Source organism: Dromaius novaehollandiae, chromosome 3 (assembly GCF_036370855.1).
Source record: "Dromaius novaehollandiae isolate bDroNov1 chromosome 3, bDroNov1.hap1, whole genome shotgun sequence".
Classification (NCBI taxonomy): Eukaryota; Metazoa; Chordata; class Aves; order Casuariiformes; family Dromaiidae; genus Dromaius; species Dromaius novaehollandiae.
The window spans coordinates 25055835-25081433 of NC_088100.1; the positions used below are offsets into that span (position 1 = coordinate 25055835).

Here is a 25599-nt window from a genome sequence, read left to right on the forward strand (position 1 = left end):
AAAACCTTTGCAAAAGCTTCCACATATTTTTGTGCATTTAGCTACTAAAAACATGTGTATGTTATTTAGGATTAAAATAATACAAAAAAAAATCTCTGCATTTCAAATATGATTTATTTAAATACAAACCTAAGGAATTTTGAAAGACTTTTATGTGAGATATTAGTATAAATTAAATATATTTATTACTTAGGCCTTAAATAAATTTACCTTTGCATCAAGACTCTACCATCTCTTTCTTTTTTTTCTCCAATCAGATTATTTCCATCATCCCCACCTCTGAACACAAAAGTAACATAGAAGTCAAAGGGAGCCTGTGGTCCAAATGGAAGAATGGGAAAGTATTTTGTTATATTTCTAGGTGAAGCTCTAAGAGGAATTAGGTATGTACTTCAGCACTTGCCTTCATCATGTGGGCCAGTCAGTGTCTGTGGAAAAGACCGCAGGATACTGATAAGGCTGCCATATATTTAACAGGATAAAAAGATACTAGGCAGGGCTTCTCTGCTCTCCTGCAGAGCAAAGGTAAATGTACCAAAACAGTCCTCCCTGGGGAAAAAGAGGAAAGGAGAGAGGCTATGCCTGCTGGATTGAAGTGACAGCATTAGTGACAGCGGTGTGTCTGTGAGCTTAAGCTCTGTGCTGACCAGAGTGCACTTCCCAAGCAAATCTGGGACACCACTCTGCAAAGGCTCTCCTGACCTGCAGCACCAAATTCTCACCATTGCTGCTTTGAAGGTTATATTTCCAAGCCCCTCCAAATCTACAATGGAGCTGTTTCCAAGACCTCAACAGCTCTCTAAAAGTCTGTCAGGTCCCAACCTACCCAAACAAAACTCTTCCCATGTTATATTCATTCTTGACTTCCAGCTCTCCTACTCAAAGCCCTTACCACCTCCATGATCCCACTTCCTTCCAGCACATCCCTGGGAATGCAGGGATCACATACAAGCTCAGATGTTCCATTTCTGCTTATTTTCTAATCCACTGCTTGTACCTTTTGTCCTTCTCTTCACTATTGTTATATTGGCCATTAGCACCTGAAGCTGTCTCATTGGGACCAATAACGCTCATCTCTTCATTTGCCTCTCCCCACAATAATAATAAAACAAACAAAAAATATCCACATACATTCTCCTGTTTCTGAAACAATGAAAAAGCCTTAGGATGCTGAAAGGAAAAGGAGGACAATGTCCAGGATGGGGGAGAGTATGTAGCCCTGTCTTAAAAAAAAAAAAAAAAAAAAAAAAAAAGCTCCTTGAAGTTTTGCTTTAATATCAGTAGCAGTCAGGTTTTATCTTTCCTCCCATTGAAATGTTAGGTGAAGAGACAATGCACTACCTGTCTCATCTTTGTTTTCACTTTCTATGGACTGTTTTCACTTTCTATGGACTACAAAGACACTGAGCAGAGTTCATTGTATTTTCCCAAATCTGCTAACAAATTACTTACAACTGTGGATAATTCATTTTTTCAAGCTGGCATTTGAATTCCTGCAGAAAATCCATTTTGCAACATCATGACGGATCAATACAACAAAGTACAAGTTACAACACTGATGAGATCAGCTTATTATAGAAAACTGTAGGAGTGAAGAAGCTGTTTATTTGTATATGTTTGGGTACAGCAAGTGTTACGCCAAAGAACTGTGTATAGATACTGAATTAAAACAGGATATTTCTCACTCAGACAATTTTAAAAGACTTTGGAAAGCAATACTTTGAGAATGAATAGTGTATTGGTTGTCTGTATTGCAGATACAGTGTATACAGCTTCATCCTATGCAAAAAACTGTTGCTATTTTCCTTTCAAATTCCATAATCTGCGAGTGGATAATCCTTTCTGGGACTGTGTTTAACAATTCTCAGATCAATGAGACAAGATATTCAGTCCAAGATTATAGATTATCAACTAGAATGTGTCAATTCTTGTTTGAACATGGTACCAAAAGCTGGAGGAGGATGTAGAAACAGAAAATGTTGGAGGGAGGAGAAGAAAAGGGAGCAGTGAAAGCACTTGTGTTGCCCACACAAAATGGCTAAAAGAAGCTGTGGGAAATGAAGCATCGGCAGCAACAGACAGGACTTAGAAGCTGAAGAAAAGTTGTGTTCTACAGAGTCTTCAAAACAGACATGGAAGAAATCAGTCAGCAAGGACGTATCTTTATATTTCATGAATATAAATTTAGTCCTAATCTGATAAATGAACATATTACTAAATGCAAATATCTAGCATTCTGTCATGAACACTCTATTCTTCAGTCTTCTAAGGCTCCTCATACAAATACAAGCAGTATCTTTCTTGCCTGTCTTGAAAGTATCTATATCCTGCCAATGAAACTTGGGTTTTTAGAAATGTTCTATATGAAGTCAGTTAAAAGTCTATGCGAAGTCTATATGAAGTTGATTAAAAAAGTTATTAGTATTTCTACATGTGCTTGAAAATGTTTTCTAACATTTCAAGTGCAAAGCACTTTCATGTTCAAGTGCAAAGCAGCATTAATGCTGATTTTAAAATGTGATAGGCTATGCACTTTTTATAAAGAAACCAGGAACTTCGCAACATGGAATCTATCAGAAAGCATTTAACGGTAACTATGCAACTTCCTTTCCTGTCATATGACAATAAAAAGTTGTTTATTGCAGGATAACTCATATTTGTACTCTGGGTAGATTAATAGAGTGATTTATAACCATGTTCCACTAATTGAGTACTCACCCTTGGAATTAGAGAAGGACAGATCATTGTACTAGCTATCTCTGTTCAGAACTGCTACAGAATTTTTCCCTTGCTGTTCAGAAGGGACATAAATGTACACATACATGCATACATACATACATGCACACACACATATATATATATGGATTATTATTTGTCTGCTTTCTCTAGCAATATGAGCAGGTAGAAAGGTCAGATAGATAGGCAAGTTATCATGCACAGATACCTATACTTACTGAATCCAGTTTCCTAATCAAAACATGTAAAATAGCAAATCCAGCTAAAATCTACAGAAAGGTAGGAAGAGCTTCTGAAAGCTAGTAGACAGTAGCACAGCCCTTTACCAGCATCCTCAAAACCATTACACGAGGTCAGCAGAGTTTCAGCAATGACAAAAGCTCTCTAAACAGGCTAAAAAAATACAAATGAATGAATAAAATCTAATAGGGCTCTCAAATGGAAAAGTTGCAGTCTAATTGCCTTCCTCTCCTTGCATGATCACGGCACATCTTTTCTCTTCTGATGGATAAAAAAATAGAATCCTATATTGCTAAGGGTATATCCAGAAGCTTTTTCCGGTATATAACAACAACTTTCTTGAATATACATGGATAAGCAATGAAACTTTTCACAGTAAACCAACAGAGGGTGATCTTTCGCTATACTCTCATACACTGCTGGGATAAATATTCAGCTCATATGCACAGGCCTACTGACATTGGTGCATATTAAAAAAGTGATTTACACCACCCAGTAGTCTCATGCACTACCTTTATATAGACCTCTCACAATGAGGGTGCAAGATTAAGACAGCTCTCTATAAACAAAATGGGAAACAAACAGATTTGAGTACTACAGATCTGAACTGTACCTAAGAGCTTGTACTGCCGCATTTATCTAAAAAACATAAATTAGTATTATGACCCAGTTGTTACAAGAAATTATTCATTAGCACAGAAGCAAGAAGACAGTTTCATATGGCTCCAGCTACCTATGTCAAATCATGTACCAAGGGTAAAGCAATTCGCTGTTGCTGCTTCTACATCACACTCTTTCGCATACATTTTTATAGCTATTCACTACGATATTGAGATGATTTGTAAAGGAAGTCAGAGTAATCCTAAAGGTATTTTTTAATGGTATTATGAAATAAATTTGAACTAAACTGAAGTCCAAAATGTAGTTTGTTTTCTTGTATTTGCATGGCAAAAATTTGAAAGATAATAATTTAAGTCCAAATGGAAGCATAGTCAGGTAACATGAGTGCTGTAAGACAAAGTAGGATAAAAACAAATTATATTTTAGAACAAAGTATGCTCAGTTTTAAGATCTCAGGTTCAAAACTGATAATTGCAGGATTATTCTTAGCATCATAATCACCTTCCATGCATACTTCAATACTCTTGGAGATTTTTCTGTCAAATATATTTTAATCTTGCAAAATTAGGTCAAATCCAAATGTTTGTATGAGCAAGCACGTGTCTGACCTAATTACAGCATTATAAGTTGCCCAGCTTTACCTCACTTGAAAATAATGAAATAGATTACTCCATCCAAATAAAAAAAACAAAACAAAACAAAACTCTCATGTTGTGACGGAGAATAATGTTGTCTCTGGGAAGACTCATTAAGATGAAAGAGATTTCTAGTAGAATGCTTTCCCCAAGTGATATAGTCCTGATTTTTATTCAAAAACGTGTTTATTCAGCATGTGCTATTCAATACTTCTTAAGGCTCTCTTTAGATCCAACCTTTATGTTATTGTAAGTATCATATATCTTTAGCTGAAATCAAAAGAGACGTTTGGAATTATACAAATAAGTATTTTATTTCAATTCTAATAATTAACAACAGAGGAACTGTTCAGACTCTTTAAAAATTCAGCCATTTGTTGGACTTTTAGATGGACTCAAGGCATAGCAAAGAGGCACTCTTTCTCATATGCTCTCGGAAGTACTGTTCTTGGCATTGCCAAAGCTCACCTACTCTCAGCATAAAGATGTTTTAAATCAGAGATGCCTTTATGTAATAGCAAATTAAGCAAGTGATCCAAATAAATTTTAAAAGGGCATTTTATCTACATTGTAACTAATACTTTTACTTCCTCTATAGGATTAAAAAATCTGTTCTACCTGCTTTGCTTTCATTCTACAAACACTGATGTTCATCTTTTTAAGCCTGTTGACAGTCATACTGTTTCAAAACAGGAATAAAAATGTGTTCATCTAAGTAAATTATAAGTAAAAACCTCCAATCCAAATAAAAAATATCAGGGGAAAAGAGAAAAATGTTCAGACTGAATTCTGGAAGAAAGAAGATTCTTATGATATCTCAGATTTCCTACAGTAACACTGGCCAGTACCATATGGGATTAATGCACAGCACATTTCTGTTACTATCTGCTCATATTTTCTACATCATCTATTATGATAAACTTTCTAGAGAATGGATATGTATATCTGATTGTTTGTAAATGTAAGATTATTCCTGTATATGCATGGTCAAGTTCAGTAATAGCTGAATTTCTAACAACAAAGTTGCACATATGTTGTTAGATACCCACTGGACACTTGCACTCAAAATTAAATGGACAGATTTTTGTGTTCTGCAGCAAGACTCCATTAGTTCTTCACCTTCGAGATTCCAAATTTTGTTCCTTAAAAACTAAAATAACAAAAAATTGGAATTCATGCTTGTTGTGCATGTCTGCGCACAAGAGAGAGAGGGGTGATATTCAGACACACAGACAGACAGACATAAGCACTTAATTTGATACTGAGCTGCCTCAATAGCTGTTATCAAATAACTTCTGGTAATTTGGAAATATGGGAGAGCAATCTTGTGAAGTAGATCCAGGAGTCCTTTCAAAACAAAGTTTTTACTTCTTTTACCAAGTCTGGTTTCTGTACATTTTTATTTTATATAGTTTAAACAGATCAGATGCTACCTAGAACTTCACAATCATTAATCTAATGCATTGCCTAGCCAATCATGACATTAACATAATAGTGAGATTAGATCAGAAATTCAGAAAGGACATTCTGAAGATAATATCCATCAGTCATCTGTAAGCAGCAGATCTGTATTTTTTTATAGGCTACATTTTATATGTGAAGGCACACACATTAAGCACAAGACTGTCTTCTCAGATATTAAAAAAAAAAAGAATATATACATTGCAGAGAAATCCTAACAAACTATTCTTCAATTAAATTCAGTCCCATAAAGAAAACTATCTTCTTTTACTCAGTGCAGAGAATGTAGATTTAACATTATAATTAATAAGTCCTAATATTTAGCAAACAGTGTTAATATCAGCCAGCATAAGATAGTAATACATACATAGATCAGTACATGAAGTAGGATTGAATTACAGCCTGTTTAGCACAAAATGGCATATGTTTGCTCTCTCTGTATTCCTGATTTTCTGTGGGCCTGAATTTTGCTCACTACATTCATTACTGGAGTATGATAGACAAGTTGTTCAACATACAACATTTGGAAACATTCTCATACCAAGTTCAAACGGTTCTGCAGAGAACATCAATGAATGCTCACTGCTGAGACACTCTGCCCATATAACACTTGGAGATGGAGAAAAAGAAGAGGAAGGATGAAGAGTGGGAAGGAAGCAGACTACTACTACATTGCTTTCAGTTCTGAAGGGTGAAAGGGACCAACGGAAAATGCATAATAAAATGGTCATTACTAACACGTAGAAAAAATAGCTGTAATAAAATACTTTGTCAAAAGACTCACCAAGAAAAACAGAAACTGAGATCTTTGAAGACCTCTGACTTACCATATTGATGGTGCTTCTGTTCCACTGATCTCTAAGAAGTCATATCCTTCCTCTAACTGGAAGTCAGTAAAGACCAAAGCAATGGTATCTCCTGGTTCAGCCAATATGGTCCAGGTGCAATCAGCATTATTTTCATACTCTGAAGGGAAATGAGGACTTGAAATAGTTCCACTTGTCCCACGTAGCGTCCCTCCACAAGCTCCTTCAGCTGAAGAGAGTATCAGTTACTAGTGGAGCTGCATTTTAAACAAGCAAATCATCATCCTTGCTCCCGGCATAGTAAACCAAACCCTTCTCTTTTATGTATACAATACACATGAATTTGCTGTTAAGTCTGGAATATTGTTTAATCTGTGGCCAAAGGGTTTAACAGACCTTTTTTACTCTTCTTTGCCCCCTAAGATTTCATTGAAAGCTTTAAAGATATTTTGACTAATATTAATGCTGGGTATTAAAACAGATTTAAATAGAAAAAAATGTCATCTACATAATTCATTGGCAAGATAACTTAAAAACTCGTCAAGTTGCTTTCAGTATGTTGTAATGCAGCTATGAAAGCTACATCAATAATAGTTAAAACCCTGTGTCGAGCAAGTCTATCGGCGCCATTTTTCCAACAGCATGTGCTCACTTCCTGTCTCTGTGTCACACTTTGGTAACTCTCGCAATATCTCAAACTTTTTCATTATTAATATATCTGTTATGGTGTCTGTGATCAGTGATCTTTGTTGTTACTACTGCAATTGTTTTGGGGCACCACCAACCGCCCCCATATAAAACAGTGAACGTAATCGATAAATGTTGTGTGTGTTCTGACTGCTCCACTGACCGGCCGCTCCCCCATCTCCCTCCCTTTCCTCAGGCCTCCCTGTTCCCTGAGACACAACAATATTGAAATTAGGCCAATTAATAACTCTACAATGGCCTCTAAGTGTTCAAATGAAAGGAAGAGTCGCACGCCTCTCACTTTAATCAAAAGCTAGAAATGATTAAGCTCAGTGAGGAAGGCATGTCGAAAGCCGAGACAGGCCGAAAGCCAGGCCTCATGCGCCAAACAGCCAAGTTGTGAATGCAAAGGAAAAGTTCTTGAAGGAAATTAAAAGTGCTACTCCAGTGAACACACGGATGACAAGAAAGCGAAACAGCCTTACTGCTGATTAGAGAAAGTTTCTTGATAGAATATCAAACCAGCCACAACGTTCCCTTAAGCCAGAGCCTAATCCAGAGCAAGGCCCTAACTCTCTTCATATCTGTGAAGACTGAGAGAGGCGAGGAAGCTGCAGGCGAAAGGTTTGAAGCTAGCAGAGGTTGGTTCATGAGGTTTAAGGAAAGAAGCCATCTCCATAACATAAAAGTGCAAGGTGAAGCAGCAAGCACTGATGTAGAAGCTGCAGCAAGTTATCCAGAAGATCTAGCTAAGATAAGTGATGAAGGTGGCTACATTAAACAACAGATTTACAGTGCAGATGAAACAGCCTTATATTGGAAGAAGATGCCATCTAGGACTTTTGTAGCTAGAGAGGAGAAGTCAATGCCCGCCTTCAAAGCTTCCAAGGACAGGCTGACTCTCTTGTTGGCGGCTAATGCAGCTGGTGACTTTGAGTTGAAGCCAATGCTCATTTACCATTCCAAAAATCCTAGGGCCCTTAAGAATTATGCTGAATCTACTCTGCCTGTGCCCTATAAATGGAACAACAAAGCCTGGACGACAGCACCTCTGTTTACAACATGGTTTACTGAATATTTTAAGCCCACTGTTGAGACCTACTGCTCAGAAAAAAAGACTCCTTTCAAAATATTACTGCATTGACAATGCACCTGGTCACCCAAGATGGAGATGTACAATGAGATTAATGTTGCATGCCTGCTATCACAACATCCATTCTGCAGCCCATGGATCAAGGAGTAATTTCAACTTTCAAGTCTTACTTAAGAAATACATTTCATCAGGCTATAGCTGCTGTAGATAGTGATTCCTCTGATGGATCAAAGTAAATTGAAAACCTTCTGGAAAGGATTCACCATTCTAGATGCCACTAAGGACATTCATGCTTCATGGAAGGAGGTCAAAATATCGACATTAACAGGAGTTTGGAAAAAGTTGATTCCAACCCTCATGGATGACTTCGAGGGGTTTGAGACTTCAGTGGAGGAAGTAACTGCAGATGTGGTGGAAATAGCAAGAGAACTAGAATTAGAAGTGGAGCCTGAAGATGTGACTGAATTGCTGCAATCTCATGATAAAACTTTAATGGATAAGGAGTCACTTCTTATGGATGAGCAAAGAAAGTGGTTTCTTGAGATGGAATCTTCTCCCGGTGAAGGTGATGTGAACACTGTTGAAATGACAACAAAGGATTTAGAATATTACATAAACTTAGCTGATAAAGCAGCGGCAGAGTTTGAGAGGACTGACTCCAATTTTGAAAGAAGTTCTGTTGTGGGTAAAATGCTATCAAACAGCATCGCACACTACAGAGAATCCTTTGTGAAGGGAAGAGTCAATCGATGCAGCAAACTTCACCGTTGTCTTATTTTAAGAAATTGCCACAGCCACCCCAACCTTCAGCAACCACCACTCTGATCAGTCAGCAGCCATCAAAATCGAGGCAAGACCCTCCATCAGCAAAAAGATTACAACTCGCTGAAGGCTCAGTTGATGGTTACCATTTTTTAGCAATAAAGTATTTTTTAATTAAGGTATGTAAACTGGTTTTTTAGACATAATGCACACTTAATAGACTACCATATAGTGTAAACATAACTTTTATATGCACTGGGAAACCAAAAAATTTGTGTGACTCGCTTTATTGCGATATTCGCTTTATTGCAGTGGTCTGGAACCAAACCCGCAATATCACTGAGGTATGCCTGTACTGCTATTATCATTAGGTATGATTTATACACTATAGGGGCATGTGGAGATTTAAAAATGAATAGCTTGACAAGGTGCCTGACACAAGGAACTTACAGTCTAATTAGGATACTAACTGAATAACTAATTAAGACAACAGATAAGGTAGGAGCAGAAAATCAAAGCTGTCAGTGAAAGTGAGTTTTAAAGGAAGATTTGAAGGAGAAAGGATTTATTTGAATCAAAAGGAGAAGAATACTGTGGTTAGACATTAAAAAAGGAGACTATTGAAAGAGGATAAATAGCTAATAAGAAACTAAAATAAAAGGGAGGATTGGAGAGGGGCAAAAACAGAATAATTTCTTTAAGTACTGAAAAAGGAGAAAAAGCTGCTGAAGACAATCCAACAGGTAATAATTTTTACAACCACTTTTTTTATATACAAAGTAACCTTTTGGCATGAAAAAATGTATAAAGTCTGTGGCAGGCAAGGATATCTAGAGTTTCACGATTTGCTGGCACAGGAGTTTCTCAGAGGAGGGCAGTTCTTTTCATTAAATTTCATATCTTAGTCTCTGGGCCCTGATACCGATATCTTCTTTTTTAAATGAAAGACAATTTTTTTTTTTTTTTTTGGAAATGGATCTGCACTCCTAAAAGAGTTCTTTTTGTTGTTCAGTCAGGCCATTTGTGTGATTCCCCCCTCAATTCTCAGCTTTTGATACAGTGCGTATTGAAAGGGCCGTTGTGCCTATGAGGGACGAAAAGGGAAAGGGAGTGAAATTTAAAGAACTCATGGATAAAACTGAGGATCGAAGCTGACATGCAAACATTACACTGATTCTAAAATTGCTGTAAACCCATAATAAATGAGAAAGAAGAGTCAAGGTTTGTTTTATGATAATATCTAAAATGATTTTTTCCCCTTTTTTCTTTCTAAACTGTATAGGTTTCAAGCATTTACATCAGATCATCATCTAAGAAAGACAAAGAAAAACAAATTAGTTGATACATCCTGTGCCAATACTTCAGTACAGAAACTGATAGATACTGATTTCCACTGCGGTCATCATCAGTATCAGAGTCAGAGTGAACCATTAAAAAACAAAAACTGATCATTCCCACTTCTTTTTTTCCAGGCTTTCTGCTTGTTCATATTTTATCATATTTTATTTATTGTGGGGTTTTTGCTTTTTTTAAGGAACAAAATACATGAGTATGAGTTTAAGTTCTACAGGTTCTACCTGTGCTCTTGGAAGACAGCAAGCAGGCTTTTCCCATGCTGGGTAGCTAGAAAAATGCACATAATTACTAAGTCAGCCATAACTCATTGGCACCAGCTGCTTGTTGTTAAATTCTGTTATGACAACATTCGCAACGACACCATCTCCCACTGTGTTTACATTGACATCAAGTAACATGCTAGTGCTGATTAAGATGCCACTCACTGTTTATGTTGCAGAGCCCTGGAATAAGGTTTGAGCTCTAAAGCTCTGACTTTTACAGCTGACAAGGAAGGCTTATAGAGTTGATTATTTTTGGCAATTCCCTATAAAAGCCTGGATTTATACACTGTGCATTACCAGGGAAAGCCTGTGGAACGCAGGCTGCTAGACATATCTGCCCAGAGGGAGGCAGAGCTATTTAATCTATTCATAACAGCAATTGCAAGAGACCAAGTTAGCTACAGCAATGGGAAGGCAACATTAGTCAGGTAAGAACATAGAAACGATTTAACTCAGGCAGACAGAGCGCCAGTATTTTCTCTCTGACAGATGTGGAGGGAAAACAGACCCTGTACCGAATGATGGTTCCTCTGACACATTTTCACTGTTCCAGCAGCCTGGGGTTGGGGACTTCCTCAGACAGAGATAGCACCCAGACTATGGTATCCAGACTGTTGAATATTAAAAGAGGTAATAAATTGCCTAAGAATTAGTGCAGGCAGGCAGGATGTGGCCACACTGTTCAGAGGGTAAGAGAATTTGGCTGTGTGGAGATAAGCTGTGTTTCACCAGCGGGCCTCAGAGCTGGTTGCCCTCCTTGGACTGATCCTGACTCTTGGCCGTGGCCTTCTCTGTTTTGTGCTTTTGACATAGCCAGGGCATTGAATGGGAATGTTAATGCATCACTGTGCTTGGAGTAATTTTATAGCAGATAGCGCCTCAGGCTTCAAAAATCCTAACTCACAGTGATTAGCAAATTGCATTTTAAAATATGCAGGTAATTAATTCTAAACACTCATGGTTATTGTGAAGTTGTAAGCAACTGCACAAAGTGCTGTTCATATCAGCATAATTGACTACTTGAAGTATAAAGCTACAAACATTTGGATCTCTCAGTAGTCAGGAATTAAGTGCTCTAAATTTAGAAAATATGTGTCTTATATAGAGTATACATACAAACACATATGGCTTGCACCACTTAGACCTTGATAAAAAGACATATATACTGCAAGTCTATGGATATGTTACATATGCAAAATTCAAAAGAATTACTAAAGAATCATTGTGGATAATGAATCTTGCATTTTTCTTCAAACTAGAAACAGTGCTCTCACCAAAAATAACAATCTGGTATTTTTGACAAGCTTCACTTTTCATTGCATAAGGAAGGGATTAAACCTCAATGATAAGTGTAAGTTTTAGCTCAGTTTTAGGGTATGGGTGAAGAATGGTATTTCAATAATGAGCTCTTGCAAACCCTGATAAGCAGACATCCAAGGACAGGGTGAGGCCAGAAACAGAATCTTAGAAAACATCCATATTTTTGATTGGATTAGATATCTTTTGAAAATGCAGTCATTTTTACCAGATCTTCCTCTCCTTCCCATACAAATGCATTCAAGAGTGCAATGTCCTGTATTTTATACCTCCTTTTTAAATAAAAGCTAATAATACTACTACTTATTCAAGTAGTCAAAAATAATAATTCAACTATTCATTAATAATAACACTTATTCTAGTAAAAGTTGTTTACCGCTTAATAAGCAAAAAATAGCAATTAAGCCAATCAGTTTCACCTGTAAAATTAATTTACAATCTGAATTCAAATGATCAGGACTGCCTATTTAACCTCAGTTTATACAACAGAGTCTTGATTTGAAAGCTCATTTACAATTCATTTTACTACATTACTGTTGTAACATAACTGATAAAAACCATAGCAGTGACTTAAAATACAGAATTCATAGTCAGTTACTAAAAAAAGGTTTTCCTTGTTATGTCACTTCTAGTGTTTTCCTTACCCCTTTATCACTAGCAACAGAATAGATGCAATTAAAAACCTGAGTGACATTTTATAAAGCATCATCAAATGACATATTGTCATTTCAAGTCACATTTTGTAAGGCTTATCAATTAAAGAAAATTGCAGCTTTAGACAGTTCTAAATGAACCACCGGCATACGTTATTTAGCATGCCTTATTAAAAATATCACTGAACAGTTCTTTATTCAATTCTTTATTAAATGGCATTTTTCTGTAGTTCATTTGTGAAAAAGCACATAATTGTACCTCATTTATTGAAATATTTCAACACAGAAAACATATCTGTAAAATAATCATAAATGATTACTTCCACAGATATTTGCTTTGGATATTTTAGAAATGGTTAATATGGGAATAAGTTAAATGATTTTTTGAAATGAGATTTTAAAATTACTATTTTAAAATGTCTCACTGATACAAATCTAAAAACAAGCCTTAGTGTATCACTGCCAAGTTTAAAATAAGTCTTAGGATATCAGTGCCAACTGTCAAGCTGCTAAGCTGCCAGATTCATAAAGACCAAAAACATAGCTAAGTGTTACAATGATGCAGCATTACATAGTCATCACACAACTCATTCATCTAATCTAGTTCCAACTGGCAGCTAGCTCTTTAACCATCAAAATATTCGGCTCTGCTTGCTAATCTTTTATTATTTTTTAGAATTGCATAGCCTTTATTTTGAATAGGCAGAAGCCAAAACCTATGCTTCTTTTCCGTGTTTAAATAAATAGAAACTTGTCAAGATCACTTCAATCCAGATGTACCAGAGGAGTGGTCTAATCAGTTTGTCTCCCTTTCTCAATTGCTCCTGTTGCTGTTGATCAACTTCACATAAATTAAATATTCATTAGACCGTACATCTAAGATGAATTATCTTGCTTTCCGCGGGGTTTTCAAATGACACTTCAAAATAATTTGGATTGATTCTACATAGAATGGGATTTATTTTGTTAAAATTCCAAAAATTACTGTGGTAGGAAAATCCCAGATAAATTAAGAAGACTGATTTCTTACTGCAAGTTAATAGAATATATATGATGGAAATGCAGGTATAGTTGCAATCCATTTAGGTGCCAGTGGGCATAAATGCATCTGTGTCACTGTTTTGAACATTTTAACTTTGACACTTCATTTCCCTCTGTGTAAGCAGAGCTCAGCATCAAGTGGGGGTCTGTTGTAATTATTGGCTCTGACTGCAGTGGATTCAATGTGGTAGCTGCACTTGCTGGGAAAAGGTTCACTTTTTCTTTGTAAACGTGGTGCTTAATTTAGCAGACTTTTAGAATTCCTCCTTACATGACACTGTTGCACAACAGGGATCTCTTTCCACTCCTCCATCCACTCTGGAAAAGAAATCTGATCCAATAACCAAAGTTACAAGTTTATTCCAATTTATTTTAGTCTTGGACAAGCTTTTTGCTAACTTGACAGAAAAGTTCAGTTATTAATTGATAGTATGTGCTTGAACAAACATGGAATCAAAACCTCAATTCTGCCACCCTTTCTTTGCAAAAACTTAGATTTAAGAAAGGATAGCTAGATTAAGAAATTTGAAAATTAATCAACAATTTGTAATTCCATACTCCGTCTCCCCCAGAAATAAAAGATTAATCTTCTGGATATCTTGCAAAGAGTCTTGCTTCTTTTCCAATTAAATATCCTTAGCTGTTTTCCAGAGATTTGACAATTATTCACTTGAGAATATGTTTTTATTTTAATGCTGATAATGATCCCTTAAAATAACAGCCTATGACAAATTAATAGTAAAGCCCTAATTTTTAAGCAGAAAGGGAAAAGAACAAATGCTTTAAGGGCAAATTAAGGAGTTTTCCAGGTTTCACATGTATTTCTTTAATAACTGGGAAAGTTAATCTAGTTATTCCAAAAAGTCTGCATGCAGTCATACCTTTACATTTTTGATTGCCTATTTGAAATTTTTTTTATTTTTTATCAAATCATTTTATCTTTCTTTGAGGTTAACTTTGCTCATGTTCACAATGGTCAGACGGAGGTCCTCTTTCCTCTACTTTGACTTCACTATATTACTCTGAGTGCCTTCATTATGTCTTCATTATATTGTCCATCTCATTTTTCACTTGTTATTCCAGTTTCAGCTAGGATTTTGGACCTGGCCCCATTCATGTTTTTTCCTGGTTCCTTTGTAACTACTGATACATGCTAGTACAAAAGAATACACACGTGCACAAACACCCACACATATATATGTATGTAAACATATACACATATCTGCACATACCTATGAAAGAATACTGCTGGCTGTGCCCTTATCTCCCTTTGGTGTCATCTCGTCAGTCCTACACTACTCTGTAAGAAATTATCCAGTATATCCAATTTGCTTTTACTGAAACACTTCTCTGACTTCTGATTTGACCAGTCATAACTGTTTTTATTCTGACAACCTTAATCTTAGCTTAAACATTTCACCAGTACAGATTATTTTGAAAATGAACAGAATACTAAAACAAAAATCTGGATTTTTACTCTAAAAATTAGATCTTGGAAAATATTTTCACTTTATCATGAAATACAACATCTATAATTAGAGATGATTGAGAATTTTCTTTACCTTTCCTTCTTTTTTCATAAAACAGTTTGGGGAAGGGGGAATAAAACCTTTGTGGAAATGTGCTAATTTTGTTGGGCTTGCCACTGGACACTTCTTGATTCAGTGATAGAATTTATGGTCAAAAAACTATCAGACAGCCTTACTGGACATGGTTGTGGATTTTTGATCTGGGGATGCAGGTTCAAGTGTGTCTTCAGCTCAAATCAGACCTAGAATAAACATTCCTACCTTTATCCTGTTCTAAGAGTAGTCCACTGACTATCAGGCTATTAGCTAGAAAAGTAAGGATAACCTTTTTCTAGGTGTTTTTTTCTTTTTTAAGCAAGCTTTCAAGTAGACGAAGATTTTATCTAACGCAGAAAGTGGGAAAAAAAAGTTGAAAAGCTGGGATACTAAAACCAGAAGCAAGAGACTGTACAACCTGATCTGCACAGCCATCCTTAGAGTCATAAATATAGCATCGATGTGCTTTATAAATGTTTATAAATATGGATGAATTATGGGATGAGAACATCTTTTTTCTCCTCCTTAAACTTGTAAAACTGTATTTGTCTCAACCTCAGAGTAAAAACTACAATGACATCAGAGAATTACTTGTTACCTTAAAAAGTATGGATAGCACCAAAAACTTTCATTTGTCTTTGCTAGACATTTAAAAATGTTAGCTCCAAGTCTCTGTATTCAGTTTATCTAACTCTATAAGGAGTCATTTTGATCTATAAACTGTTCTTCCTTTCTCCCTTCATCTATTCTAAGAATACATTTTAGATTATATATTCTTCCCAACAGTACTTCTCCAACTTTTTTAACCCAGGAACCTGATTAATTATTATTTGATCCTGTTGGGCCTTTCTGACATGCAGTCTCCTCCACTGTTTTTTCTCTTATTTATTTATTTTTTATTTTCCCTCCAATAATTGCCTGTCTTTTTAGCAATAATATATTACATGTTCTTCTCCTCACAGCTATTTTCAGTGTGAGAAAAAGCTTACAACTGTAATATCACTAACCCAATTTGTATTCCTAATGCTAGCTTCATAAAAATCTAGACTCATGCAACTATAATCAACTAGGGATTCTCAAAATTACTGAGAATTGAGAACCTAATTATACAAGGTTCTTTTTAGAAGTAGTCACATATCATAAATCAGCTATTAGTAGAGTTCTGCAGAGAATGAAATTACTATTCAAAGTGCTTCAGACTCATACTGCATAGGATTTCAACTTGAAGATGAAAGAAGGCTAATGCTCTGGGTGACATTATTACTGCAGCAAGATGGAGGCAAAGACCTTTTTTCTTCACAGGACAAAAATCAGAAGAGGAGCAGAATTTAGGTGGGACACAGAATGATTCACCCTGTCAACTTTTGTATACCAAGTATATGTCCCTATTTTTTTCAGGAACCCATTGTAACCTTCTTGATTAACTTGTAATAGAAGGAGAAATGTCCATGGCTGATCTTACTGTATAGAAAAACAGGAGTAATTTTTTTAATAATTACTTCACCTTTTCAGAATTTGCCTTTGACCTTTGTTTTTTGGATGTTTTCTCTCTTTTTGATCTCAAAGTTGCTATTAAAAAAGTTGTCTACAATTTTTTTCATTGCCATATTTTCAAAAAAATTTAGCCCCAAAATTATAGTTTATTAAAAGAAAATAGAAAACAACATAAAACAAACATCTTAACTCTCAAAGTCTCTAAACTTTTTAAAAATGGCATTGGCAACACCTTTGCTTTGCCATTAGAATTCATCATAAGTCATCAAAGAATCTGCAGCACATTTCTGTTCCTTTATCCTCCATTGAACTATACTTTAAGGAGAGGATATCCGAAACCAAGCAGCATCCAGAGAAAATTTTACTGATATAAAACCCAATGGTGCCTACAACTTCCTCGAGACTCAGTAACTCACTAGGAAATTCTGTCCTAGCAGCTGCATTTATATAGCTAGACAACAGAAAAATTACTTCATACCAGCTTTCTAACATTTCTGAAAATGTTAAGCAACAAAATTGTAGAAAATAGTCACTTGGAAGCATCAGGAAAACTAGTGAAACATACTGTGGAGAATAAGGATATTATGAATTTTTAATACATAAATCACATGTAGCTTTGTTTACTATATTATCTTGCATAGATGCAATGAATTTAGTTAATGCTGACTAGAAAGAAGAATGCCATCTGGAAACAAAGCAGTAACAAAAGGTGCTTTCATGGAAAATACCAAGGTTCCTGGAGAAACAATGGGGGTAACATTCCTGGTTTGAAGAAATAGTAAATAAAAAGGGTTACCCCATGGCATACATTCCAGAGTGATAAAATGAAACAAAATAAGAAATGCTTAAAATCCATAATCATATTAACATTCATCACGAACCGTAAAAATCCACTAATGCAGCATCTCATCTCACACAAATCTAATTTCTAAATAACTTTGTGTTATCATTTCATTTCTTCACAGAAGGTACAATGAAGTCTTTGGATTTCATGAAAGTTCCACAGGGGTTTGGGACCCAACTTGAGTTTTTATCAACAGGTTAAATACATAGAATTACAAATGAGGAAAGAAATGTCAGTCCTGCTAGAGATATTTGAACGTAGATGTGCCATCACATATCCTATACTTATAGCAGTGAACACTGTCAGAATGAGCAGTATCTGTGCAAACAGAATGAACATGTAATAGACACTGAAGACTATCAAAAAAGAGAAAGAAAAAGACTGTGTTTTCATATTGAAGCTCATTCACAAAGGAACCATGAAGTTAAAACATGTACATTTTTTCTGAAACCTGTTTACGAACTCTTATTAGAAGGAAAAAAAAATCTAAGATCACATAACAGAAAGGTTAGAAAAATCATGTGTTTTCTTCCTGTTTTCAAAGCACCGATTAAAGAAATTTTCAGTGCATACTGCTTGAAATCAAGTACAAGCAAAAGACATGACCCAAATCTTCACTGTTTTTGTTGTTATTGACTGTTGTATGTTTTCTGGAGCACAGAAATTTATAAAATATTTCTTTGCTCTGAGGAATTACATGACAAGACCTTTCAGTCACAAGAAAACTTAATGAATTTTTACAGAACACAGCTACTACCCTTTCTTGCTCATCTGCATGGGCACCAATAATACCAACAAGGGAGAATCTGAGCAGTCAAGGGTGACTGCTGGGCTCTCAGGCTGAGGTGAAGGGCATAGGAGCCTTGGAGGGGTTCTCCTTAATGCAAGGGGAATAGCTCAGGCAGCAGTGGAAGAATCCTGCAGACAAACATCTGATGAAGCAGCTGATGTTGGGCACGAGGTCTTTGTCTGGTCACAGAGCATTTCTGCCAACAGGTTTGCTAACCTAGCAAGGAGAACTCTAAACTAAATTTGTCAGGGATGGAGGCTGAAGCCTACAAGTAAGTTGGGGAACAGGCACAGGGGAAGCACAAGTGGGATAGGGTAATGGAATCACCTCTCTCACTCCCCCTAAGAAAGCACCACAACTGGGAGCCCAGCTCAAGTGTCTGTATACAAAGATGTGCAGCATGGGAAGCCAACTGGAGGAACTGGAATTGTACCTAAAGTCACAGCGCTGTGGTGTCATTGGGATTATAGAGATTTAATAGGTTAGCTCATCTGATTGGAGTGCTGCAATGTATGGACACAAGCTCTTAGAAAGAGTAGGTTTGGAAGAAAAGGGGAGGCTGAACTGTATACAAAGAAGCATCTCAAATGCATGGAGCTCTGCTGTGCAACAGGCAACAAGCTCTCTGAGATCTTATAGGTCAGAATCAGAGGGGGAAGCCTACAGGGAGGTCATTTTGGTGAGTGTCTGCTATAGATCAAGAAGTGAACAAAGCCTTTATACAACTAGATGTTTCCCAATCACAGGCTCTCATTCTCAGACAATTCAACCAGCCCAACTTCTGCTTGGAAGACAACACAGCAGGGGACAAGCAATTCACTAGATTTATGGGGTATATTGGGAACAATTTTTTAATGCAGTTGCTGGACAGATGATCGGGAGTAGTCAGCATGGATTTATGGAAGGGAAATCACACTTAACCAACCTGATAGCCTTCTATGATGAGTTGACTGCTCTGGTGGATGAGTGGGGAGCAGTAGATACTGTTTATCTCAACTTTGGGAAGGCTTTTGACACTTGATCCCATCCCTCATAGACAAGGTGCAAAGTACAGGTTAGATAAGTGGGCAGTGAAGTGGACTGAAAACTGACTCAAGTGCCAGGCTCAGAGAGCTGTGATCAGTGGCACAAAGTCCAACTGGAGGCCAGTAACTAGTGGTGGGGTCAATACTGGGGCGAATACTGTTGAACATCTTCATTAATGACCTGAACGATGGAACCAAATGAACCCTCAGCAAGATGGCAGATGATATAAAACTAGAAAGAGTGGTTTTGACAGTTTTTAGTCTCTCTTCTGAAGTTCAGCTTCAGCACAGTGAGGGACAAAAGAGTGCAAATATTAAAGCTCTGTCAAAGGATATTTGTAGGGCCCTCCTGCAGGAGTATAAGTACCCCAAATCTTATATTATTCCTTCAGTATCTTGTGGTACCTCTTGACTATTTTAGGTCACAACCCAGTTCAGTTTGTTAAGAAGTCTTTGTACTGCCTCACTGTAAATAGCACCTGTTGTGGATTTGCCTGTCATAAGTTGTGCATAATGCCTCACAAATTGAGAGCACCTTTCTGCACCTATAGGACTCGCACAGAAATTTTATGTGCTATGAATTGACTCATTATCAACTTTGTTGTGGGGCAGTCACTAGTGGTGGGGTCAGTACTGGGGTGAATACTGTTGAACATTAATGACCTGGATTATGGGAATAAATGCACCCTCGGCAAGATGGCAGATGATATAAAACTAGAAAGAGTGGTTGATAGACCAGATGGCAATTCAGAGGGACCTCCACAGGCTGGAGAAATTGTCAGGCAGGAGCCTTGTGAAGTTCAACAAAGGGAAACACCAAGTCCTGTGCCCAGGGGAAAGGAAAACCCCAAACACAAGTTCACACTGGCAAGGGGAGCAAAAGGCGGAAACCAGCTGGGAAGCAGCTTTGCAGAGAAGGACCTGGGGGTCCTGGCAGGCAACAAGTTGACCATGGGCCAGCAATGCATCCCCATGGCAAAGAAAGCTAACAGCATTCTGGGCTGCATTAGGCGGAGCATTGCCAGCAGGTCAAGGGAGCTGATCCTTCACCTCTGCTTCGCACTGGTGAGGCCACAGCTGGAGCACTGTGACCGGTGCTGGGCTCCCCAGCACAAGAGAGACATGGACCTCTTGGAGGAAGTGCAGCAAAGGGACACAAAGGTGGGGATGATGAAGGCACCGGAGCATCTGTCATATGAGGAGAGGCTGAGAGAGCTGGGACTGTTCAGCCTGCAGATGAGAAGGCTGGGGGGTGGGGGATCTGATCAACGTGTATAAATATCTGAAGGGAGGGTGCAAATAAGATGGAGCCAGACACTGCTCAGCGGTGCCCAGAGACAGGACGAGAGGCAATGGACACAAACTGAAACACAGCAAATTCCACTTGAACACAAGAAAACACATCTTCAGAGTGAGGGCAGTTGAACACTGGAATGGGTTGCCCAGGGAGGTTGTCAAGTCTCCATTCTTGGAGATATGTAGAACTCAACAGGACACGGTTCTGGGCAACCTGCTTTAGGTGTAGCTGGCCCTGCTTCAGCAGGGGGGTTGGACTACATGATCTCCAGAGGTCCTTTCCAACCTCAGCTACTTTATGTGTGATAGGCCAACTAGGCCTAGAAGCAAGGAACCATTCAAAGAAGTTATAGTCAGTGGCAGCCTGGGCTGAAGCAGCCAAGAGTTAATTATCCTGAGGGACATGATGAAGGCAATTAGTAGCTCACTCGATTTCAGGAGAGGAGATTTCAATTTGTTTCATAAGTGTTAGACAAGATCTCATGGGATGATGCCTTGAAGGGCAAAGGGGCCCAGAAGAGCTTTTTTATCTTGAAGGGCAACTTCCTTTCCATCCCTTATGTAAATAAATGAGTCAGCAGAGCAGGAAGCTGCTGTGGCTGAACAGGGAATTCCTGACTGAGATATTTTTACTCACATGCAAAAAAGCAGTAAGCAAGAAGTGGAAGGAGGAATAACCTACTCAAAAGAAATACAGAAATATTACCCAGGAATGCAGGGACAGACGTAGGAAGGTCAAAGCTCAGATGAAATAACACTGGCGGGGAATGTGAAGAGCAACAAAAATGGTTTCTGTAGGTACAACAACAGAAAGAAAGTGAAGGAAATGGTGGCCTTCTGCTCAATATGGTAGGTGACCTTGTGACAAAGGTCATGAAAAAGGCTGAGGCACTCAATGTCCTGTTTGGCTCTGTCTTCATTAGCAAAGGCTGTTGTCAGGTCTTCCAGTTCTCAGTGCACTGTGGTGAAGTTTTGTGTAGAAATGTAGTACCCTCTGTAAGGAAGGATCAATTGAGACACTTCACACATAAACTAGACATGTACAAGCTCATGGCACACAGTGGAGTTATTGGCACACAGTGGCATGCATCTAAGGGTTGTTGGTGTGCCTCAGTGTGAAGCTGCTCTTTATCATCTTTGAATGATTGTGACAATCAAGGGCGACTCTCAATCACTGGAAAGTAGATAAAATTTCATTTCTCATTTTCAGAAAAGGCAAGAAGAAGGATTCTGACAACAGTAGATCTATCAGACTTACCTCAGACTTCCAGATTGTGGAGAAAGTCTGTATGAAAGCCATTTCCAAGCATATGAAGGACAAGAAGATTACTGGGAACAGCCAGCATGCATTTGCCAAGGGCATGTCATTTTTGGCCAGCCTGATTGTCATCTTTGATGAAAGGACTGCCTGTTTGGATTTAGCTTGATTTTAACGATATTTTCTACACAGTTTGTCATTATATCCTTCTAGCCAAATTGAGGGGATATGGACTGGATGGACTGACTAAAATGCGAGTGAAAAACTGGCTGGATCATCAGGTTCAAAGGGCTGTGGCCAATGATTCAAAGCCAAACTAGTGGTCAGTTACTCATGGCATTCCCCAGGGATTCAAACTGGGACAGAAACTGTGTATCATGTTTATCAGGAATCTGGAACACAGGACTGAATACATCTTTAAAAAGTTTGCATATGGCACCCTGAAGGGCAGGACTGCCATTCAGACAGAGTTTGACAACCTGGAAGAATGAGCAGATAGGAATATCATGAAGTTCAGCAAAGACAAATGCAAAGTTCTGAACTTGGAACATATGCATGCATAAACACTGGATAGAGGGCAGCTCTGGCAAAAAGACCTGAGGCCCTAGTGGAATACAAGCCGAGTATGAATCAGTGCTGCACTTCTGCGGCAATGAAGGCTAACCTCATACTGGGTTGCATTACCAAGAACATAGCCAACAGGTGGAGCGAAGTGATTAGCCCCACTACACTCAGGGGCCACATCCGCAATACTGTGTCCATCCTGGAGTACAAAAGAGATATTGACATACTAGAACAAGGCCACTAAAATAGTCAAGGTGAATAATACGTTGTATGATAATACAGAATGAGTAAACTGTATTTTTCAGCCTGTACAAGAGGAGGCTGTGGGGAATCTAATTGCTGCATTCAGTTATAGGGAAAATGGAGCCAGAATCTTCTCAGAGGTTCACAAAAAAATGACAAGAGGAAATGGATACAATCTGCAAAAAGAAAATTCCATAAGAAAACATAAGAAAAGATTTCCACGTTGGACATAAGAAAAGATTTCCTTGTCATGAGGGTGGTTAAGCACTGGAACAGGCTTCCAGAATGGCATTGGAATCTCCATCCTCTAAAAATCTCAGCTGGGCAAAAACCTGAGAAACCTGACCTAACTTTGAAGTTGTCCCTGCAGCAAGGAGGGGAGTCAACTAGATGACAGACAGAGGTCCTTTCTAGCTTATATTTTTTCTATGTTTCTATGGCTGAAGAATTGACGCTACTCTTTCCTGGTAGAATGTTTCCAGCAGAAGAAGCTTGCAAAAGCATTCACCAGAACCTGCCATACAATTGCTACAGCAATCCCCCATGTAAATGAAAAGGAAAAAAAAAACAGTTGATAAAATCTGGGACCTCTGGACAGTCATTGCTTCTCAGTTGTGATTACAGTATTAAATGGTATAAATTTTTAGAAAGTACAGTGGACTAAAAAACCCCCCACAAATTTATTTCATCTGTTGTTTTAATATTGTATTAATATTTTAAGGATGTTTCACGTTTTCATTTTTACCTCTGCAAAACGGAACTGGAAAATCCCATGATGCACCATTTCCAGGACTCACAATACATGTCAACATGGCATGGCCTTCCAGGATGTAACCAGAGATACAGCTATATCGGATTTTATCTCCAATGTTGAATCTTGTTCCGTGAAGCACTCCTTTAGGAATTTCTCCTGGGTTGCCACAAGTATGACTAGGTAATACTGTTGAAAGAAAGAAGGAAAAAAGTTATATTTGAAATCTGCAGAAAGAAGTAATGAATATTTGTGAAACAACTGTCATCAAATAACTGTTAAGTGTTTTTAATATTGTTATTTGAAACAGCATTTCATATGCGAATAAGGTCAAATTATACTATGGAATATACTTTTACAAAAGATTAAGTTTATAACAGGCATCATCACTTTCAAAGCTAATTTTAAACTGAGTTCTTGTTAACATAGCTTCAATAAAGTTCTTTATAGATCCATTCTCAAACAACAAAATAGCCTAAAAATCCTGCTATTTCTCCCACACCTTGCAATGAAGACATTTCTATTTAATCCTTTCTTGCAAATAATCCAAGAATATTCTTACACCATTATGGAGCTAGGCAGCTCTATTGACTTCCAGTCATAGAAACTTTATGTACAGTTTTCATTTTAGTTGACAGAATAACAATTTAAAAGAATCCAGTAATTAACTACTTTCTATCCAGTAATTAACTACTTTCTAACAGTAAATTAAAGTTTAAAATACATAAAAAGCAGACATTTGATTTTCTGTTTAATTTCAAATTATTCCAGGTATTAGAAGATGAGAAATTAAAACAATATTTGTTAATATGGTTCTATGAAGGCACAGAAAATAGAAGAATAAATATGTCCACCCATATCAGCCCAATGCCATTGTTTAATTGTTGTTTCCTTTATTTTTCCCTGCAGAAAATCATTAGTGTTTGTAAGTACTTGTTTGGAATGGATTATTGAAACTAGTTATCAGTTCAAAGAAGATACTCCTCCACCTAAAAATATCAAAATATGGTGTGAGTGTTTGTGCGTGTGTGTATGTGTGTGTGTGAGAATGGAATTGTTGTTATTCTTCATTTAATTTGAAATTCATTAATGGCATTTCACTTTCTCTTCACTGAAGAAGTATATATTAAAATTGTTTAATTTCCTTTAGAGCAGAACAAATAAGTGTAGAAAGTTGGAGTATGTCATGAACAAATGATGTATCACAGCACAAAAGATAACTGAGTTTATCACAGAAATGAAAAGCCTGAAAAGCTCACATATAATTCAGGTATTCTTTCTGACATCCTGTGTTTTCATGGACAAATTGTTTCATCCCTGTCATTCTCCTTCCTGACTCCACTCATCTGCAAAATAAACATAGCTACACTAATCTCCCTCACCTATATGTTGGGAGGATTGATTATCCAGTAGATGCACATCCTCAGAGTGTTGTAAAGCAATATATTAATATATCAATGCTAATTAAGTCCCATTTCACCATGTGCATTCAATTACTGAATACACACCTTCCATTCTATTCTAAAAGAGTTAGTCACACTGGCATTTAAATGATCATAATTACGCTAAAGTTCGAACACAAATTATGTAGGCAAATTCCAAAAAGGTCCAAGAGTAAAAGCTTTCCAAAAACATAAAATCAAAAAATTAAAAGACAGAACGCTGTTATTTACATCACTCTCTCTACCAGGAAAATCTCAAAATCTTCTACAAATGTTAACTAGGAAACAAAGGCCGCATAACACTCTAATGAGATAGATGAATGTTCTGCCTATGTTACAGACTGGAGAACTAAGATTTCTATGAGTTACAGCAGCTACTTAAAGTTGTTCAGTGAATAACTAGTAAGCTAGAAAAAAACAACATGACATCTGACTTCTTTTGTGCTGTTTCAACAGCCAAGATAAAGGAGGATAAATGCTTGTTTCCAGGATGAAGCCTCAGCTTCTAGGTAAACAGATAGTATAGTCCAATTTCACAGGCATTAATCTAATGGAGTATGAGATTTATTTAGATGGTGCTCATCTACATTGAAAAGAAAGTCAATGTCTAATTCACATATACAAGAATGTATAAAATACTTTACACTAAAGGAAGT

General features: G+C 37.2%; 1 protein-coding gene across 1 annotated transcript in view; it reads right to left on the bottom strand.

Moving 5' to 3' along the window:
* CSMD1 (CUB and Sushi multiple domains 1) overlaps nt 1-25599 on the bottom strand; it is a 1240345-nt gene that overhangs the window by 647545 nt on the left and 567201 nt on the right. The window contains exons 4-5 of the mRNA XM_026097018.2: nt 23496-23690; nt 6521-6728 (exon numbers count right to left, since the gene is read on the bottom strand). Coding sequence (XP_025952803.2) covers nt 6521-6728; nt 23496-23690 — 403 coding nt within the window. The remainder of the gene's footprint in view (nt 1-6520; nt 6729-23495; nt 23691-25599) is intronic.